This window comes from Gasterosteus aculeatus, chromosome 13 (assembly GCF_964276395.1).
Source record: "Gasterosteus aculeatus chromosome 13, fGasAcu3.hap1.1, whole genome shotgun sequence".
Classification (NCBI taxonomy): Eukaryota; Metazoa; Chordata; class Actinopteri; order Perciformes; family Gasterosteidae; genus Gasterosteus; species Gasterosteus aculeatus.
The window spans coordinates 17,216,915-17,234,365 of record NC_135701.1 but is presented as its reverse complement, the minus strand read 5'-3'; the positions used below and the strand labels follow the sequence as shown (position 1 = coordinate 17,234,365).

General features: G+C 44.6%; 1 protein-coding gene across 5 annotated transcripts; it reads left to right on the top strand.

Moving 5' to 3' along the window:
* The first annotated feature begins 339 nt into the window (after nt 1-339).
* Nucleotides 340-16,600, top strand: LOC120831254 (uncharacterized). Of its 5 annotated transcripts, none has more exons than XM_040196583.2 (7): nt 340-758; nt 7,217-8,169; nt 10,606-10,657; nt 11,287-11,410; nt 12,396-12,538; nt 14,720-14,959; nt 15,174-16,600. In XM_040196583.2, exons 1-7 carry the CDS (start codon nt 678-680, stop codon nt 15,780-15,782), a joined length of 2,202 nt encoding a protein of 733 aa, XP_040052517.2. In that variant the 5' UTR covers nt 340-677; the 3' UTR covers nt 15,783-16,600. The 5 variants fall into 5 exon arrangements, with proteins under 5 accessions (XP_040052517.2, XP_040052516.2, XP_077943679.1 ...); XM_040196582.2 differs by having other exon boundaries at nt 14,717-14,959; XM_078087553.1 differs by having other exon boundaries at nt 444-601.
* Nucleotides 16,601-17,451: the final 851 nt, after the last annotated feature.

The following is a 17,451-nucleotide window of genomic DNA, read 5'->3' as shown; positions in this document are numbered from 1 at the left end:
TTTTTTCTTCCACCCAAAACATGAGCATAATATAGAAGACCTAAACATTTATAGGAGTGAACGTTTCCAGTTTGTTTTTTTCCAATGGCCCTCCTTTTTTGTATGTATATATAGAAATGAGCCTTTATGAATAATTGTGTAACAGGGACTATATTTAATTTGTTTATCGATTTAGATGTACAATATTTACAAATGAATTGTAAATTCATACACACATTAATTTATTGAATTGCCGTTACTATTATAGAGAATAATATAGTATACCACAAATAATTCAATCGCACATTACCAAATCCACGATGCAAGCACAACAATAAAACATTTGACTTTCCTTTGTTTGCCTACATCGGGAGAAGGACCGGAGGCTACAGACACACAATAGCTAGACCCAATGATGTATTGTGTGGTCGTCATTTATTGCACTGCCTAGAGCTCTAGTCATTGGCTAAAACACAGTACGTTATTTACGCGTGGAGCATGTTCATGATAGATGCCACACACATAAAGGTGAAGGTAAACAACAGCGCAGCTTTTAGCAAAGGATCCGGACCCGTGTTCGCGTTCGCCCATGAGCGATGGAAGCGCGCTCCCGATACTTCAGGTGAATGAGAGGGAAGCGGAGGAGCGGGACACGGTTCACTGTGCGTCGCACTGAAAAGAGGAACAATTAGAGGAAAATGAGTTGTGTTACGTCGCTCGGGGCCCATGCTTTCATGACAACATACCTGCTCTTCGTGATGGGATGCGTTGCACAGAAAGTAAGTTGACAATACGCTGACACTTATTCACAGGCTTTTTACCTACATTCCTGCTGAGGACCGCGCGCACATGTATGGAGAATCAAGCCACGAACTGCGTTTGTAAATCGCGATATTCAACAATGTTTGCTCCACGGCAAAACATTCTGACCCCGGAGGATTTCGAGCAAGTTGTCTTAAGGAAAGTTAGATGCTACCAATCATTTCGGCGCGTATCTGATACACAAAGAAACACTTTGGTCAACTATATTTTAAATTAAAAACGTAGTTCCTCCGTAGTGTCAACAGTTCTGCTTACTAGCTAAATAACTTAACGTACGAATCACGGCTGTACGCGCGTGCGAGAAGGGGTAGGTAACAATATCCAGCCAACCTTTAACACTTTAAACTTTAATAGGCTGCTGAAGATGCATTTTGTTTGCTAAAATGTACGTCGTCTGTATCAAGTCTTACGGTGTATAGTAGTGTGGCGACAGACTTTTAGATTGACAATTTTTGCCATGGGGTTCTGCGTGCGTTCCGTCTGACAGCAGAGAAGGACGCAGACCAACATTTTCCTTTCCTTTCCGAGTGGAACTTGCGAAACTTGTGTCAGAACCTCCCCCCCCCCCCCCCCCCTCATAACATGTAAATCAATTTCTGTTGTTAGTTAGTGATTTGAAACGGCGTCTCTCCCCGACATTCCGCCTCATGCAGTTTAACGTGCACGGCGAGGTTCACCTTCAGTCTTGCTCTATTTCAATTAAAGTAATATTTGTCAATCAAAAACTCGAACGTGTATTGAATTTACTAACTTACTCTTGTGTGCCTTTGCCGCATATATTGCCTTATTGGGATATATTTTAAAATATCCCAACTTTATATTCTCAAGGGCTTTCAAAGGGATGTTTTGATGACTCAGGCGTGTTGCTGATGTTACTGCTCCTCAGACTTGGAGAGTGGCATGCAGACTCCAAACTGCTCAAACGAGAATCACATTGAGAGCTGGAAACTCTGTGTTTTACTTTTCACACTCATTGAGGCAAATTCTCACGCTGTGTCCCTGATATGCAAGGAGTTTGTCCCTGATCAAACAGGCGAGACTCCGAACATTCTCCTTCAATCACACTGTGATTCATGTTTGACGTATTAACTTCTGGTGAGTTAAAGTTAAATAGTTAAAACTTCTGCCAGGTTACTGAGGCGTATTTGTGTATTCTGTGCTTGACTGGTTTGATCTCTAAAATAGCTTTGATGCCGTAACAGCTGTATTGTAATAGTGGGCGGATAATTCTCACACTAAAATATCCCTTTGTGCTCCCTGTGGTCATGGAAATAAGCAACAGAACTCCCTTAAAATGTCAGGAATTTTGTTTATATCGTAGCTGATTTCCTGCCAGATTTTATTGTGGTCATTGAACTGAAGCGGCCATCCTTTACACCTCATCGACCAGCCACTTTTCTCATTCCATGTCCTTCAGATTTTGATTTACGCACGTCCCCCGTTAGCGACGGCGCCTGATGCCGTTGCACAGAAGGATTGCCCTTGACACGGGCGGATCCCCTATAGAACATTGTCAGCTAGGAGAAGCTTCCCCCTGTCAAGAGTCATCCCCTTCCGCGGATGGAGAATGGCGGCTCAGCGGTGCAACTCTTGGAACTAGACAACAAAAGCCCTTGGTATATTGAATTGTCAGCGTCTCCAGCTTTAGTTCCTGTGTGCATAGGGTGCTCACTATCTTTGCAATTATCTGCCTGAGGGGGCACGGTAAATGATGTCTTTGTCCTCTGCTCCCCTTTTGTATTAAGTTGATTTTTGGAACCGCATAAACAAGCTTGGAATTTATTCTATCCCCCTCAGGAAACAAACGGGAGGCATCCTAGTGTGTCGGTCGACAATTCAGCGCTGTGGTTCAGGGAGGGTGAATTTGTTCTTTTGTTTTGTTGCTGCGCTTTGTTTTCCGGGAGGTTTTATTCACGAAGGAAAGAGGGGACATTCATCTGTAATTGTGGTGATTTGTGGGCCCCCGGCGAATTTGCTTACTCCTCCCATGAATTATCCGACAATCTGATGCACACATTTTGTCAACAGCTAAACATGTCACTGTGGATCAGTGCACGGCGGTTGGATTTTAGAGATCGGAGAGATTGGATGGAAAGCCATCCTACCCGGGCAGATGCAGGAGGTACCGTAAGGTTGTAACTTAATTCTCAATACTTTCTATGGTATAAAGCTATAAATATAAACATACATGCCCAAGCTTGGGTATTTATGCTGGTATTTTTTTATGGTGCCACCATGAAGTTTTAGTTTTGTAAACCAAACAAAGATTATAGTAATTTACCAAAATAAAAATAAAAAAACACCTATGTTTTTCTATTGATTTTTCTTTCTATCACTATGATTTTCGCAACAAAACACCAAATCCCCATTTCTCTTGTAAAACAAAACACCAAAGTAATACATGTAATATCCGGCTTCCTCCATAGCCAATTGAGTCGCGACTTTATGAAAAGGTACAAAATTGTTTTTGCAATGCAGAGTCATTTTCCTTTTCATCCAGGTGGATTTGGAAGTCTTAAGTGATTGTTGAAATAACTTCAGGAGGAGAAACGGGATGCTGAGCTTGTTTACTGGAATGTTTTGCAAATGGATCCAAACAGCAAAGGTCGAATGGGGGGAAAAAAATGAGCTTAACTGATCATTTCGCGTGGCGTGCTTTCACTTTGAACGGTTGTTGTCTCCATGTGGACTCTGATTGATTGCAGTTTAACTGTGTCACAGAGTTCGCCACACCACTGGGCTTCCCACTGAGGTGCTGCCCAACGAGTGATGATCATGGAGGCGTTCGCTGGATCGCATTCCTAAATCTGGAAATGGTTTCTCCAAAGCTCTTTAAAAACCACCGTAAAGATGGGGGTCATGATTCGCGACGGGGTTCCACGGACTCCTTTTAACAGCCACCGCAGCCTCAGCAGCACTTTATTCTGCAGGAAATATGTTATTATGTTTGTACACCCCCAACATGGAGGAGAGAGCGTGCATTCCCCTGTGCTGTTGCCCACCCAGTCGCACATCTGTGCGAGTTCGAGGACCACAGCGCAAACAGGTTTTTTTTATTTTTTATGGCTTTCCACTTCTCCGTGTCTGTGACGGCTCTGCAAATAAAATGTTGACCAAACACGCAATCGCTCAAAGAGGCGTTTCATAAGTCACCGAGGATGCGCGAGGCGGTGGTGTAAATGTGCTGAGCCAGCTCTACGGCGGCATAAAAAAAAGGGCCACCCTAGAACTGCCTGGGCCTAATCCGCCCGTTGTTTGTAAACTTACTCGGGCCTGACCTGCAGCCGCTGACATGAGCCCATCGGGAGATGCACTGACATCACAGGGGAGTTATGTGATACATCCCGGCCTCCAGTATTAGCGCTTTTTACAGCTGTGGAAAATGACCTCAAGCAGCTTTCTTTTTTTCTTTTCTTTTGGAGGCAGCTGGACAACATTTGAAAAAATCTTGCTGAAATTGGATTGCAGCTGCTGACTCCGTTGTTTAATGCTCTTTTTTAAGAACTTATCCAAACTTCTGATTAGCTGTATGTTGCAGCGTGTTGTCGGTAAATGAGAAAATTTATGAGAGAAAAATAAAAAAATTTTAAAGATACGATTTCTCACGTTTTGCCCTTTTAAGCAGTAACGGCGCGTGTCGCCATGTTCTCTATTGTTGTCCGGAAAGTTTTCTATTTTATGTCCCTTCTAATATGAATATGAATGAGTACACAACTTTGACTATTCGTCTTGATATTGTGTCACCTCAGGTACGTATCAGTCAGATCTCCAACCCTGTCTGTCTACTTGACTAAATTAAGGATAATGGCCCTCGATTCGGTGCAGACTACAAACTATCGGTGCACAAAGCTGGGATGTTGGTATCGGTCCAGACCTGAGGAATTGGCTGTGATCGGAAAGCGCCCTGAACTGCTGCTGCTGCTCAAGCACCAACCCTGTGAAGCAGTGTCGCTTGCTTCTCCAGTAAACAGGGCTGGTGAGGATTCCTGCCCCCTTTTCAGGGGCCCGCCTGCCTGTTTATGAGCCAGTCCGAGGCTGTTTGTGCGTGAGAGGCAAAGTGTGTGTGTGTGTGTGTGTGTGTGTGTGTGTGTGTGTGTGTGTGTGTGTGTGTGTGTGTGTGTGTGTGTGTGTGTGTGTGTGTGTGTGTGTGTGTGTGTGTGTGTGTGTGTGTGTGTGTGTGTGTGTGTGTACTAACAGTACTTCAGCAGCTCGTGTTGCAGAGTTTTCACAGCCTGGGTGGTTTAAGAAAGCCGTGTTACAGCCAACAGTTTAGGTCAGACTTCTGTTTTGTCAAACGAAGGTGTACTAACAAGCGCTGTTGTTGTTTTTGGGCCTGTTCACCTTTACAGTGGTTAATCTTTTTTTTTGTTTACATTTTATCTAGCAAAGAACTATTGCTATTACTATTTTTGTTTTATTTCTCATCTTTTTTTCTGACCTCCTGCCTCGTCCAAAATATAAAAACCCCGTCCCCTATTAATACATATTCTGGTTGGAATTGTTTTAAATATAATTTTTATAAATAAAAATCATATTAAAAAAATATATTTTTATACTTTATTCTCCTTTGTCGTAATTAGACAGGCGTGATTGAGAATAATTTTTTTTTTTTTAAAGATATACTGCCGTAGAGTGAAAACGGTAGAACAATACGATTTGTCAGGGGCCTCTAAGTAATGAAAGCAGCTGGTCTGATGTTTCACTGAACAAGTCATTTCAGACAATTATGAGCTCAGTTGATCTACTCCCCCGTCAGTGGCACAACTGGGCCATAATGACCAGCCGTCCCTTATATAAACTTTCAGCCTGCCTTGTACTTATTAGCGTCACTTCATTAAAATATGATCCGCACTCCCCCGTTTGTGGGTGGGGGCTCACCTAAACGGTTTCTCAAAGAGAAAAAGCATCCCTGAATTATCACCAACCTGCCAGTGGAGCGGCCTGTGATGTAACACAACGCCGATGTTTGCCATTATACGCATGTCCCATTTCCGTCTGACACTGTGGCCCTTTGGGGCCCTTTCATGTGTAGTCTAGCATGCACATCCCATGGTGCCGGGGACCTCCCGGCAGCCTCGGCCTGACGACGCAGTCTCTGTGAGGCCGTTAATTCATAAATGAGCGTTAATTTGCAACCTGCGATTGTTTACTTTTCTAAAAACAGGGTGAGGACCAGCAGCGCAACAGTGTGAACAAACGTACATTCATTCACCGCTGGACATTCTTGCCCTAAAAGAGGACACGCTGTCCTTCTCTTCCCCCCCTGTTATGCCCCCATATTGTGAAGTGTTCCCCCTCCTTGCGCAAACACCGTGAACCCCAAATCGGCTTACTCCCTTCAGCCGCAGCAGGAATGGCATTCGGCCCGTTCAAATGTCATCCATAATTCGTCCCTGTAGTTCATTCATTTATAGAAAGCGTGTAGGCATGCCATGTGCCAAAGTGATTGCTTAACGATGTCAGAGGAAAACCGAAGATCCAAATTCCCATTCCCGGAATTGTGGGGGGAAAAAAATTTGTCAATTTGGCCGATTCAATTTAGTGGAAACGTGACTAAACGGTGACCTCCGTGCCCTCGCTTACCTCCAATGTGTGCTATATGCTGCTGCCTGGCCATGAGGCTGTCGGCTGCATAAACTAAGGACAAGGCTTTTGGTCCAATCGTGGTGTCTGAAGGGCGGACCGAGAGGTCTTCTCTTCCAGTTATGATTTCAAATTGCATGTAAAATCTACTAACTCAGGAATGCCTTTTGATTAACTCATTCAGATGGGAATAAATTGTCCATGGAGCAATCAGAGGGCCTGTCTGGCTCCATTGGCCTTAAGGTTTTCTGTGTGTCCCCGTTGCCCTCTTTCTCCCCTTCCACATCCTTTAAACCTTCAGCCCAGTCCAGAGCACAAGTGGCGCCCGCGGGCCGTTGGTTCGTTACCTGTCTGGCATGGGGTGTCTGCCCGTCGGGTCATTCCCACAGTCCAGAGCCGAGGCCAAAAGGAAAGCTCATAAACATGCAGGCCCCCTACTAAGGTCAGATCCCCAGCTCCCTGGCCCGGCCACACATCTGCCTCTGCTTAGATTCCAGGTCCCGCACACACCTGGGATGAATTACGGCCAACATGTTTGAAGAAATACCCTCCCCAGGGTTACCCAAGCAGGCAACACACTGGCTTTGAAATAAAGGCAGTGCTGCGGAGTTGAATAGTTCAGTTTCAAGCTGGTTTGTGTTAGTGAGCAATCTAAAACTAAAACTCTATGTCCTTTGACATAGAGAGTTTAATCACTTAGCCTCCATTATCCGACAACATTACTCATTTTAGAATCTAGGCAGAATGTAATATAATACTGCCAAACTCTTCTTATATACCATGAATGCGGCTTTAAAATGAAGATTCACTCACTTGATGATTCACATTGCAGGTATACTTTGACTGTGGTGCCAGGGTGGATGTGGTGGACGTCCAAGGCCTCATTCTGTCCCCCGGCTTCCCCTACAACTACTCATCTGGGACACACTGTGTTTGGCAGTTCTTTGTGCCTGTCGATTACCAGCTTGTTCTGGAGATATTTGACTTTGATGTGTTTGAAAAACATGACCTTGCCCAGTACTCCGCTTTCTCCAATTTTGCAAAGGAAGAGCCAGACCAAGAGGGGACTTTCACTCCTGGCAGCTTAGAGGTAGCAGAAGAGCCCATGCTGCAGCGCGTACGGGCTGTTGCAAAGACTAAGCAGTCCTCCCAAAATGGCCGGGTCAACCAAGTGGTGGTCCAAGAACGGTCCACAAAGATGGAGGTCGCCAAAGTCTCAAATTCTGCCAAAAGATCAGCGGAGACCTCCGGTGGCCTTTCTTCGCCATCTCCCCCCTCTCCCCTTCTCCTACCCGGTGCTGTGTCTCCAGAAGACAAGACCGTCAACTCCGTCTCCTCGTCTCACCTCAGGGCAGACCTCATTCCCGGCTCTAACCCGATCACAGTGCAAGAGGCCACCGTCGCCTCGCCGCACTCCACCGACACTCCAGCCGCGAGCCCAGGCACCCTGCACTCGGAGCTCGACGCCTGCCCCCACGACGTCCTCTACATCTCGGACCTCATCACCTTCTCCTCCAGGTTCTGTGGGTCCAACCGGCCTCCCAACAGCCAGCTGGTTTTCGGCTCCAGCCGGGAGATGGTGGAGGTCATCATGGAGCTCATCACCACCACTCACTGGGGCCGCGGCTTCGCCCTTCTCTTCCACTACCACAACCTGACCGAGCCTGGGGGGGACCGCCGTGCCTCTGCTGCCACAGCCAGCAAGGTGGACTCTTTCCTGGCTGCCGTGAGCGGAGCGGCCTTCTTCGCGATGATCCTTACGAGTGCCCTCTGCATCATATTCAGGTAACAGCAGTATATTATTTTTATTCATAGGACGCTAAAAATAAAATCGCACGGATAATAGATGGTTTTACTATTTGCCACTGATGAGCTGCATTTTTCAGACCAAACGCATGGCATTTAAATTATTTCTTTTAAAAACTGCTTTTCAGTAAGAGATAAACTAACTAAGTACAATCTGAGAAGTTGATATAAACCGGCATCAGCCAGTAAGTTCTGGCTTTTGTTGAGTTATGATCCATACAAATGAAAGCCATGGAGATATAATTGAGTAATTTTTGCATTTGCTGGTTAAAACTTGCAAATGTTTTGTATCAGTTTGAGTGATTCTGATGATTCCCCTGCTGTCATCAACAGTTTGACATTTTAGTTTTAGATTAAAATATCTGAGATTGACAGCCTTAAACTCCAGTGCAGATATTTCTGTTATCCGGAGGAGGAAGTCTAACTATTTCTTTAGTTGTTTGGCCCATTTTAATCCATTCAAATGCCTTTTTTCTTTTTAGTCTTATCTGGGATTTCTCCCATGAATGGAAATGGGCTGGTCTAACAGTAAATGAACACACACACACACACACACACACACACACACACACACACACACACACACACACACACACACACACACACACACACACACACACACAGATGTACTTACTTGCACATACACAATCACCACCTTGTTTTGTTGACTCAGCTGGAAGCGTTGGTCCCTTATGTGGTGACCCTTGGTGATTAGTTGGGTTTGGCTGCAACTGCGGCTTCCTTGATGTGGAGTATTCTCATCATGGACAGCGGGGCATTCGAGGTAAAGCACCTGGCATCAATTCCAGCACAGGCTGCATGAAAGTGAATGGGCGGGGAAACGGGGACAACAAGGGGAAAGAAAACTCATGTGAGTTTGGTACCAATAGCGTTGTGAAACAATCAAAAGGTGTAATTTACAAGCTGTTCTCTCTTGTCCATCCCAGGGGACAATGGACACAGACGTTTTGAGGTTTGTAATAGTACACCGTTTTACCCTGCTAGTCCAGGTAGATTAAATGTCTACAAAGGTCTAGATTTGGGTTAAGCACTGGCCTTAGTATGCAGTGTTGTGAGAAACCTCCTCTGTTTAATGTGATTTGTGCTCATCCAGCTGAGTGACTCATCCATTAGGCCCAATAACTCCACGGGTTCTCACTATTAATGACGTTGTTTACACATGTCCAATAAAAACAAAGTGCAATTAGCAACACCAGTCATTCAGAAGCTAGGAAATGCATCACATACAAACTGACCGTCAGCTGTTTGTTTTTTCTCCAGTTTATAAAAAAAACCTGGAAAAGAATTAGCGTGGCGTGCAAGGCAAGATGTTGCAAGTTTTTAAAGCAGCAATAACACAGCAGGCGTTGCTGCTCTGGCCCGGCGGCCGGAAAATAACTCATTCAGGTGGTAATTTGTTGTAAGAGAGTACTTGCATTTCTGCATGTTTCATTGGTTCACGTGGACGAAAGAACAGAACAGAACAGGAAAGCGTGATAATAGTAGACAATTGATATTGGTTTCCCGGTTCATAAGATCGTTTTGTATAAAGCCACCTGTGCACCTGGGGAAGGAAATACTTGACATAGTCAGCGGCAGTGATAAAAGGGCTGTGCATCTATACAGTGTGAGATGCATGTAATGGTAAAATATATTATAACAGTGTTTTGTGCTAAAGCCGGGCCTCAAGTGTCTGTATTTGACCGTGATGGGCAAAGACAGATTTAAGGTTTGCAGCTGTGTCTAAAGAAGGGAGTTAACTTGCTCTCATAGACGCTCGAACAAAGGAGCAGTGTGTGCTACCCTCAGCTTCACCTGGGTTCTTATCTCAACCTGATTTGTAGCTTCTCGTAACTGGCACTGAGGATGGTCTTCATGTGTATAAAAACTCAGCGTTTTTACTGCTCGGGGACGCCATTACACCGAACGCTGAGATACGTGCTTGTGTGTTTGACCTCCTGCTTGCAAGCAATAGTTAGAGCCAGATATCTGCGGAGAATTGCTCATGTAATCTTTTTCTCTTCTAAATAAATGTTAACTTTTTGACTAATTGATCAACGTGTTGCGATCCTTCTCATCAACCAACTCGGGGGGATCGGAGATCCCGACAACAGGAAGAAGAAAGTACAACAAAAACATCTTTGCAACAGAACTGAACTGCCAGAGGTCTGGCGTGTGTGAATATGAGATTATGGTGCATTTGACTCCCATCATCCAACACTGCAATAGAGCAACTATGTAGGGGAAAGTGAGACTAATGTTGAAGTTATTACATTTTAAGTTAGGTGGTTGCTTTGTAAATAAGCTAAAATTGTATACAGTTGTATGGTATAGTGCCCATTTTAGAATTTGTGATCAAATTGTGAACACCAGAGGGTATGGCTTATATTTTAAACTAAATTGTATGTTTTTCAGACCCAACCTGTGTCCAAAGAGAGCAAGCTCCTGTGCATCCAGCACCTCTGAGGTACGGAAAACACTGTGTACTCGCTCGTATCTTCTCCCTTTGTCTCCGTGTCACTCTCTCTCCTCCCCTACTGACTATCGCCTTATTTGTTAGTCTGACATTCCTCTGAAACTCGAGCATTATCTGGGATCACTGGACATTTCGTTTAATATTCTTTGCCCCTGAAGTCTATTGCTCTGGCACTCCCCTCTCCCACAGAGCAGCACTACCAATACAGTGTGGCAACAAATAATGATGAACCGGATTATAGTGATTTACATCATGCAATAATGTTGTAAACTGTTGATATTGTTACTGTCATTCAGATTCATTCATTTTAATATCAGTGGAATTCCACATCTGTTTTCAGGAGTATGACTGCTTTTGTGAAAACAGCTGTATGAAGCCTTTTGTGGCTCCACAGAGTGCTGCGTGTGTCATCGGGTCATGCAGCTTGAGAGAGGTTGTTTGAGGCTTTAAGGGAATTGTAAATAATGAAACGCACGCCGTGATACAAGTCCTTGCAAGACCCTGGTTTTGTTGCGCTCGATTCCCTCTCAGAACACCTGTACCTGACACCTCTGGTATGAACTTGACGATGCACGAGGGCGGTTAACTGGAGTGCGTTGCGCTGTAATCTGGTGTTGTAGGTGCCGGAGGGAGTCCAGAACACGGCGGCTGAGGTCAGCGAGCTGCAGCTGATGGCTGAGAATCAGAGCAACCTGGAAGGAACCACGGAGCATGACAACAACAACGACAGCCCGCCACACACAGGTTAGGACTAAATCATCTCTCACTCGACGTGCACGCACAATCGATCAATTGCACTCAAATGAATTATACTGTATCGATGATGAACATATGTGTTATTTATCTTTTACCATGTGACGTGCATTGAGTGTTTTTTTTTATTTTTGTTTTTTTAAGCGCTATACAAATATGTATTGTGTTTAAAAAGATAAACTATATGACTATATGCTAAAGGATTTGCAGCAAACCCAAAGGCCAATTGATTTCCCAAAGATTTTGATTTCTATTTCTTTTGACTAAAATAATTTTAGGAATTATAATAACAAACACAATGTAAATCTTATCGTTAGTTAATTTTCTGGCAAAGCAACAATCTGTTAATGTTTTGGTGCTGTCGTTTAAAAGTGGAGGCCCGGAGTTTGAGGAATGTACCTGGACCTACTTACCATTTTCTGCTGGTGTGTATCTGTTGGCGCGCTTTCTTTATATGTTGATCAATTGTGGTTATTTCTGCGCGTGTTTACTGTCCAGTGCTTCTTCTAATACAGGCAAATTGCCACCGACTTTTCAGAAGTTTTCTTCGATTGTTACAAGCAGTATTGCGTTCAATCAGTATTGCATTATTAAAACAAACCGAGGAACCCTCTTAGGACTCTGGGTGGGTCATTAGAGTGTTCAATGAAAGGGGAAGTTGCATTAGTTTAATACCAGCACACAGACTTGATCCTGGAACTATCCAAAGGCTTCTTTCTCTCTCGGTGGGACTGAACCCAGGCCCAGAGATTTGTGGGTTGTGGCATTTAACCCACAAAGCAGTCTGGGAGTAGTTGGAACAACGGGGGAGTAAAGTCCCTCTCTGTGTGTGCTCCCGTCACGGTGTAAGAAGGTTACACCAGAACACATTGCTTACAAACAGGAGATTAGCCCACCCATTCGAATACAACATCATAAATATCACATATCTTGATATAGTTTGTGTCTTGAGTTTTTATTCTGTCTGTTTATGCAGTCAGTGCAGGCGGTGACATTTCCCAAAGTGCAGAGGTGGACCTTTCCTGCAGCGGGTTGACTGAACTCGACCTTGGTGCAGATGAGGTTTTTATTGTATCTTCAGCCACCAGCCCAAGCAGGCTGCCCTTCTCGCCTCACACGGTAAGGCACCGTTTCATGCAGGCTGGACATTCATGAGACAATCTACATGCTAGTTGGGCGGCTCGGTGGATGGCAATCTCTGGCAGTTGCTTTGTCCACCGCTATCTGAAAGTAGTCGTGATACTATACAGTGGAGACTGAAACTGCCTTTTTGATCTCAAGCCCAAACTGGCAGTGGGTGATCTCTTTGCTTTGAACAAATGAACCCTGAACCCATGAGCATCAGAGGATACGGGGCTCTAATAGCTTTGAAATGACCCAGTGTTCCTAAACGTAACAATTCCACAGGCTCACACGTGGTACAGTCTGGAATTATGAAAAGTACGAGGATGAAAATTTGTATAATGATAAAATGGGAGAAGGGTTAAAAAACTGTTCAACCAAGCATGTTTTTCTCTGCTTTCTTTTGTATTTTCCTGGAATAAGAGTCGGTGAAGAAAAAAACCCCGCTCTGGCAGCTTTATGAAGGACTGGCAAGCTTTCCTGCAGCCAAGGCTAATGGAGTATTATCTAGAGAGCCAGATTCCCAGCTCCAATTGTGTGCGTGCGTGTGTGCGTGCGTGCGTCATGAACACTTTGGCACGCAGTGTGTGGTCTGCCTGTGTGTCTCCTCAATGCTGATGTCCATGTAAACAATGTTTAAGAAAGGCTGCGCTGGTTAACAGCAGCCACGGTCACCATAAAAATACCACATTTATCTTCTCAATGTCATTGCCAGGTGGACTTTCGGGTCGGCGTGATATTTCCATGCCACACACCACCGAATATGTAGCCGTGCATCCAGCCATGAACCAACATTTTAGTTTATTTTGTTGCTAAAGACCTCTGACAGATGCAATAAAGCGACGGGAAAATGCTAAAACCCGAATCAAGAGAAGTCTGGATCAAAACGGTCTCGTACATTCGTCGCTGTCCTAAATTCAACAGACTTAAGTCAACTGTTTCTGTTTTATTGGGGAGTGTCAGGCCTTTGCAGTCGCCCCTCTGGGGTCTTAGACCCCACCTTATCAAGCCATGGCTTATAAGCAACTTTTAGATTGCTGATTTCTCCCCTTGTCTGTCAAATCTAAAAGTTATCTTTTGTTTTGTAGCGCTTTAAAAGAACGTCATTTAAACCCCCAGCTAATTCTTGTCTAGACAAAGCTAGCTGCTAGTGACTGTGTAAAGGATTATCTGGACTCCTTCTCTGTCTGATGGTTGCAACCCCTAAAACCTTCGCCCTCCCCCAAGCAACAGCAGCTGACCAATCAGGGAGGATAACATCGCCTTTGCACATCTCACCAGTTAATTATCCTGGAAAGTATTCTCTCAAAAAGTGACTTGCATGGAGCTGTAATGCACTGAAATCAATCCCACCCCCCTGCTGTTTTCTTAAAAGCTCTACTTAAAAAAGAATGATTTGAGATTGGTTTGTGAGGCACAAATGCTTAGCTGGCTGGTTGTGTGACTGAGCGCTAAGCTAATCAGTACAGTTCCTTGTGGCTAATCCATTAATATGGAACACAAGACAACATGCAGGGAGAAATTCAGGGGTTGGGAGGAAATGTAGACGGTGCAATAAGCAGACTGGCTGCCACTCAATTCCTAATACCCCACCATGAGGGTCATGTGATGCTACTATGTGATTGTGTGTTATTGCAATACAGAGTCATTTTCTTAATGTTTGAGAGCAGAGAAGGAAAATGGCACCAGTCCCCTGCCAAATGCAGGGCCAATGTGCTGCGCCAACGTTTCAGGTCCCACATCCTTCTTTTCGTCTTCATTTATATTGATGAACATGATTTTTTTTAAAGCAGTTCCTTAATTGAAAATAGTCAGTCAATGAAATGACGCCTAGTGATGAAATTGCGGTGAAAACTTCCACTAGTTTGCCATAAAAATTCATACTATTATTAAAACTGTAGCATAGTGTGCCAATAAACTTGTTCATGTCATAAAAATGGTTTAACATGTCCTAAAAATATCAATTAAAATCATTTATATTATAAAAAGTCTCATTATTAGTATGTTTGTCTGTAAAGAAAATAAGCTATAGCAGCAGCCTGTCCTTTTTTTAAAATGGCGTATTATATCATCTTTCAGGAGCTGAAGACGATGCGTCTTCCAGGAGACACTGTATCGTGCTCAAGAGCTCGACAGGCCCAGACTACTTGGTCTAATCTATGTGATCCTTCTTAGCAGAGGGAGCGGTTTCTCCGTCACAGCGACACCGGCCCCAGCTCTGCGGGCGATTGGCCCTCGCCAGACTCTGCCACCTCGCCCGCTGGCGCCAGGTCTCCCAAGGACGGCGGCGGCGGCTGTGCCAGGCCCAGAGCGTGGAGCGTGCGCACCTTCCAGGACTTCCTCCCTCCTCTGCCACAGCTGCACAAGAAGTGGTGCAGCTGGAACTCCAACAGTCCCTTCACCAAGCTGGTGGACAGCGTCAGTAACGGAACCTTTTGATGTTTCCACACACAGAGCCGTGTATGGCATGTGAGGGTTGATGAGGACAAATTATGCAGATTATTTTTTTTTGATTTGACATGACTGAAGCTTGTCTTTTCGAATTGTATTCAAACAGTACTATTTTCTTGTCGTATTGGGGATGCAGAAGGGTTGAGATACTTCAATTTCTTAATCTCATGTCATGTTCCAGGTTCCGTCCAGTTTGGTGGCTGACTGCGGAGGGGAGGACAGAAGGAGAGTCCTCTCGGACGTTCACCTGGACACCAAGGGGGACAAGAGCGGCAACTCCGACTCGTCGATCAGCAATGCCTCCTACCCTCTTTCGCAGCCCGCCCAGAGGCAACGGCGCCTCAACTCCACCAGCAACCTGCGCCGCTCCCGCTTCACGGGGCCCTGCTTCGGCCTCCTCACCGGGGCCACGGAGCCCACTAAAGCCCCCGGGGCTCCTCACGCCGAGGCCGCCCCGTCAGAACCCGGCTCTGTCCCACCTCCCTCCAGCCAGAGTCAGATTGAGGGCGGCCAGGCGGGGAAGAGGCGCGACTTCCCGAGCGAGAGCGACCACATCAGCGTGCCCGTGTTTGCCATCTGCGAGGAGGAGGACCGGCAGCCCCTCGTCCCGGCCGAGCAGCTGGACCAGGCGCCCGCGTCGAACGGATCGCTCAAGGGGAAACGCGAGGGGGCGGAGCCCGGCGGCGGACAGACTAGCTTCAGCCCACAGAGGCAGCGGGCCAGACCGGAGCGGAGGCCGTGGGGGAGCCAGGCGTCGGCCCCCTCTCTTCCGACACTCTCGCCGCCATGACTGGGTCGAGCGCAGTCTACGAGAGCGGTTCGTCTCTTGGTCAGTCGCTGTTCAGCATGACCAACCAGGTGTGAGCGGACGGGCTTCACGCTGCCGACAGAGCAGGGACTCCAGTGGGCCACTTTGTGTAACATGTAACCTGTACGCCTTCCACTTGTGAAATCAACTGTTACAAGCTGATCACCCAGCGTATTCTGTCCCGCGGTCTCACTCTAGTTGTTTTCCTTTCTTTTTTAAAGTTGTTTGGACAAAGATGAAATTTTGTGTTGCTTACCTTGTCATGGCCATGATTGCTGCGGTATTATTTGTTTGAAAAAGAAAAAGGTGAGATTGCAGATGAGCAAAAAAGTATTTTGTGAGCGAGTACTCCAGAACCCTCGACTGTTAGTAGCACTTTATAACTAGATTTATTTACCACTTTGATGCTCTTCGGTAAGTTATAATACTCTAAACATTGCACTTTGCTTTCAACAGTTGCCATGTGTCAGCTAACTGCTTTTCCCCCTAATGTGGTTCTTCATATGGTTATTTTTTTTTAGTACAAGCTAACAAATGCTTATACTTATTTACCCCAAATTGTACTACAGAGCATAGAAATGTACGTTGATATTAATATTGCAACAGTTTCTTCATACCACATGTACTCCTAAGGCTGATACTGGATTATCAAAGGGAAATCTAAAGTGATAGTATACTATATGCTTATACTTTAATTACTATACTAATATTCACTAGTATTCAGTATAAAGAGAATTAGCAATCACGAGTATTTAGAGTTCTGAATTAATATCAAATTTTAATAAAAGTTATGTCATTCACACGCTGTGTCCTTAATCTGATCAGTTATTGCACTCGCTTGCTGTATTACAGCAGGAAAGTCAAAGAAAGCACATTTTAATAAAACATTCTATACTATTACTGCATTCATGCCATATTGTAATATTTGCAATGACTTACTACTGGGACTTTGAGAAATACATTTTTAAAAGAAACAGGACTGTTTTAATGTCCTTTTTATTGTATACTAAATTATAACTATTCTAGTTTAAGTAGTAAGTTTTCCCATATGCTACACTACAACTTGACTTCTTACGGCTTGTAATCTATACTGCTACATGACTTTTATGAACATACTACTTTTTTTTTTTACCTGCGATGTTATATTGTTGCTTTATTGTTTTTAGAAGTCTGAATGTAATGTGTAGACAGATTGAAAATAAGGCTGCTTGCTGCTAAGGAACTGCATTTAAAAAAAATATTGTTCGCATCGAGAAAAGGTGTTTCAGTGAATGATACACCAACCATTGCACTTTGTGCTGATTTTTATGATTGTGAATTGCAATCGGTGGTACTACAGAAAGCCTGGCTTAGTGTTATAAAAATGTCATGGCTGGATATTTAACTGATTTTTATAGCTTGGATGAGGCTTAACCCTCTCGTGACAACACAAAGAAAAACCTTTACTTCTCTGTAGGCTCATTTCCACAATTTTGACACTTACAGTAACAATTTGAGCTACTGAGTGGCAAAAACTAGCACTTTTTGTAGGCGCACATTAACGGTGCTCTGGGGGCATTACGTAGTTCTTTTTGCAGCAGTCTCGCTCAACACCGGACCAATTTAAAAAATACCGTCATCATTAGTCTCAAGAGAACAGAGTTGAAAGAAA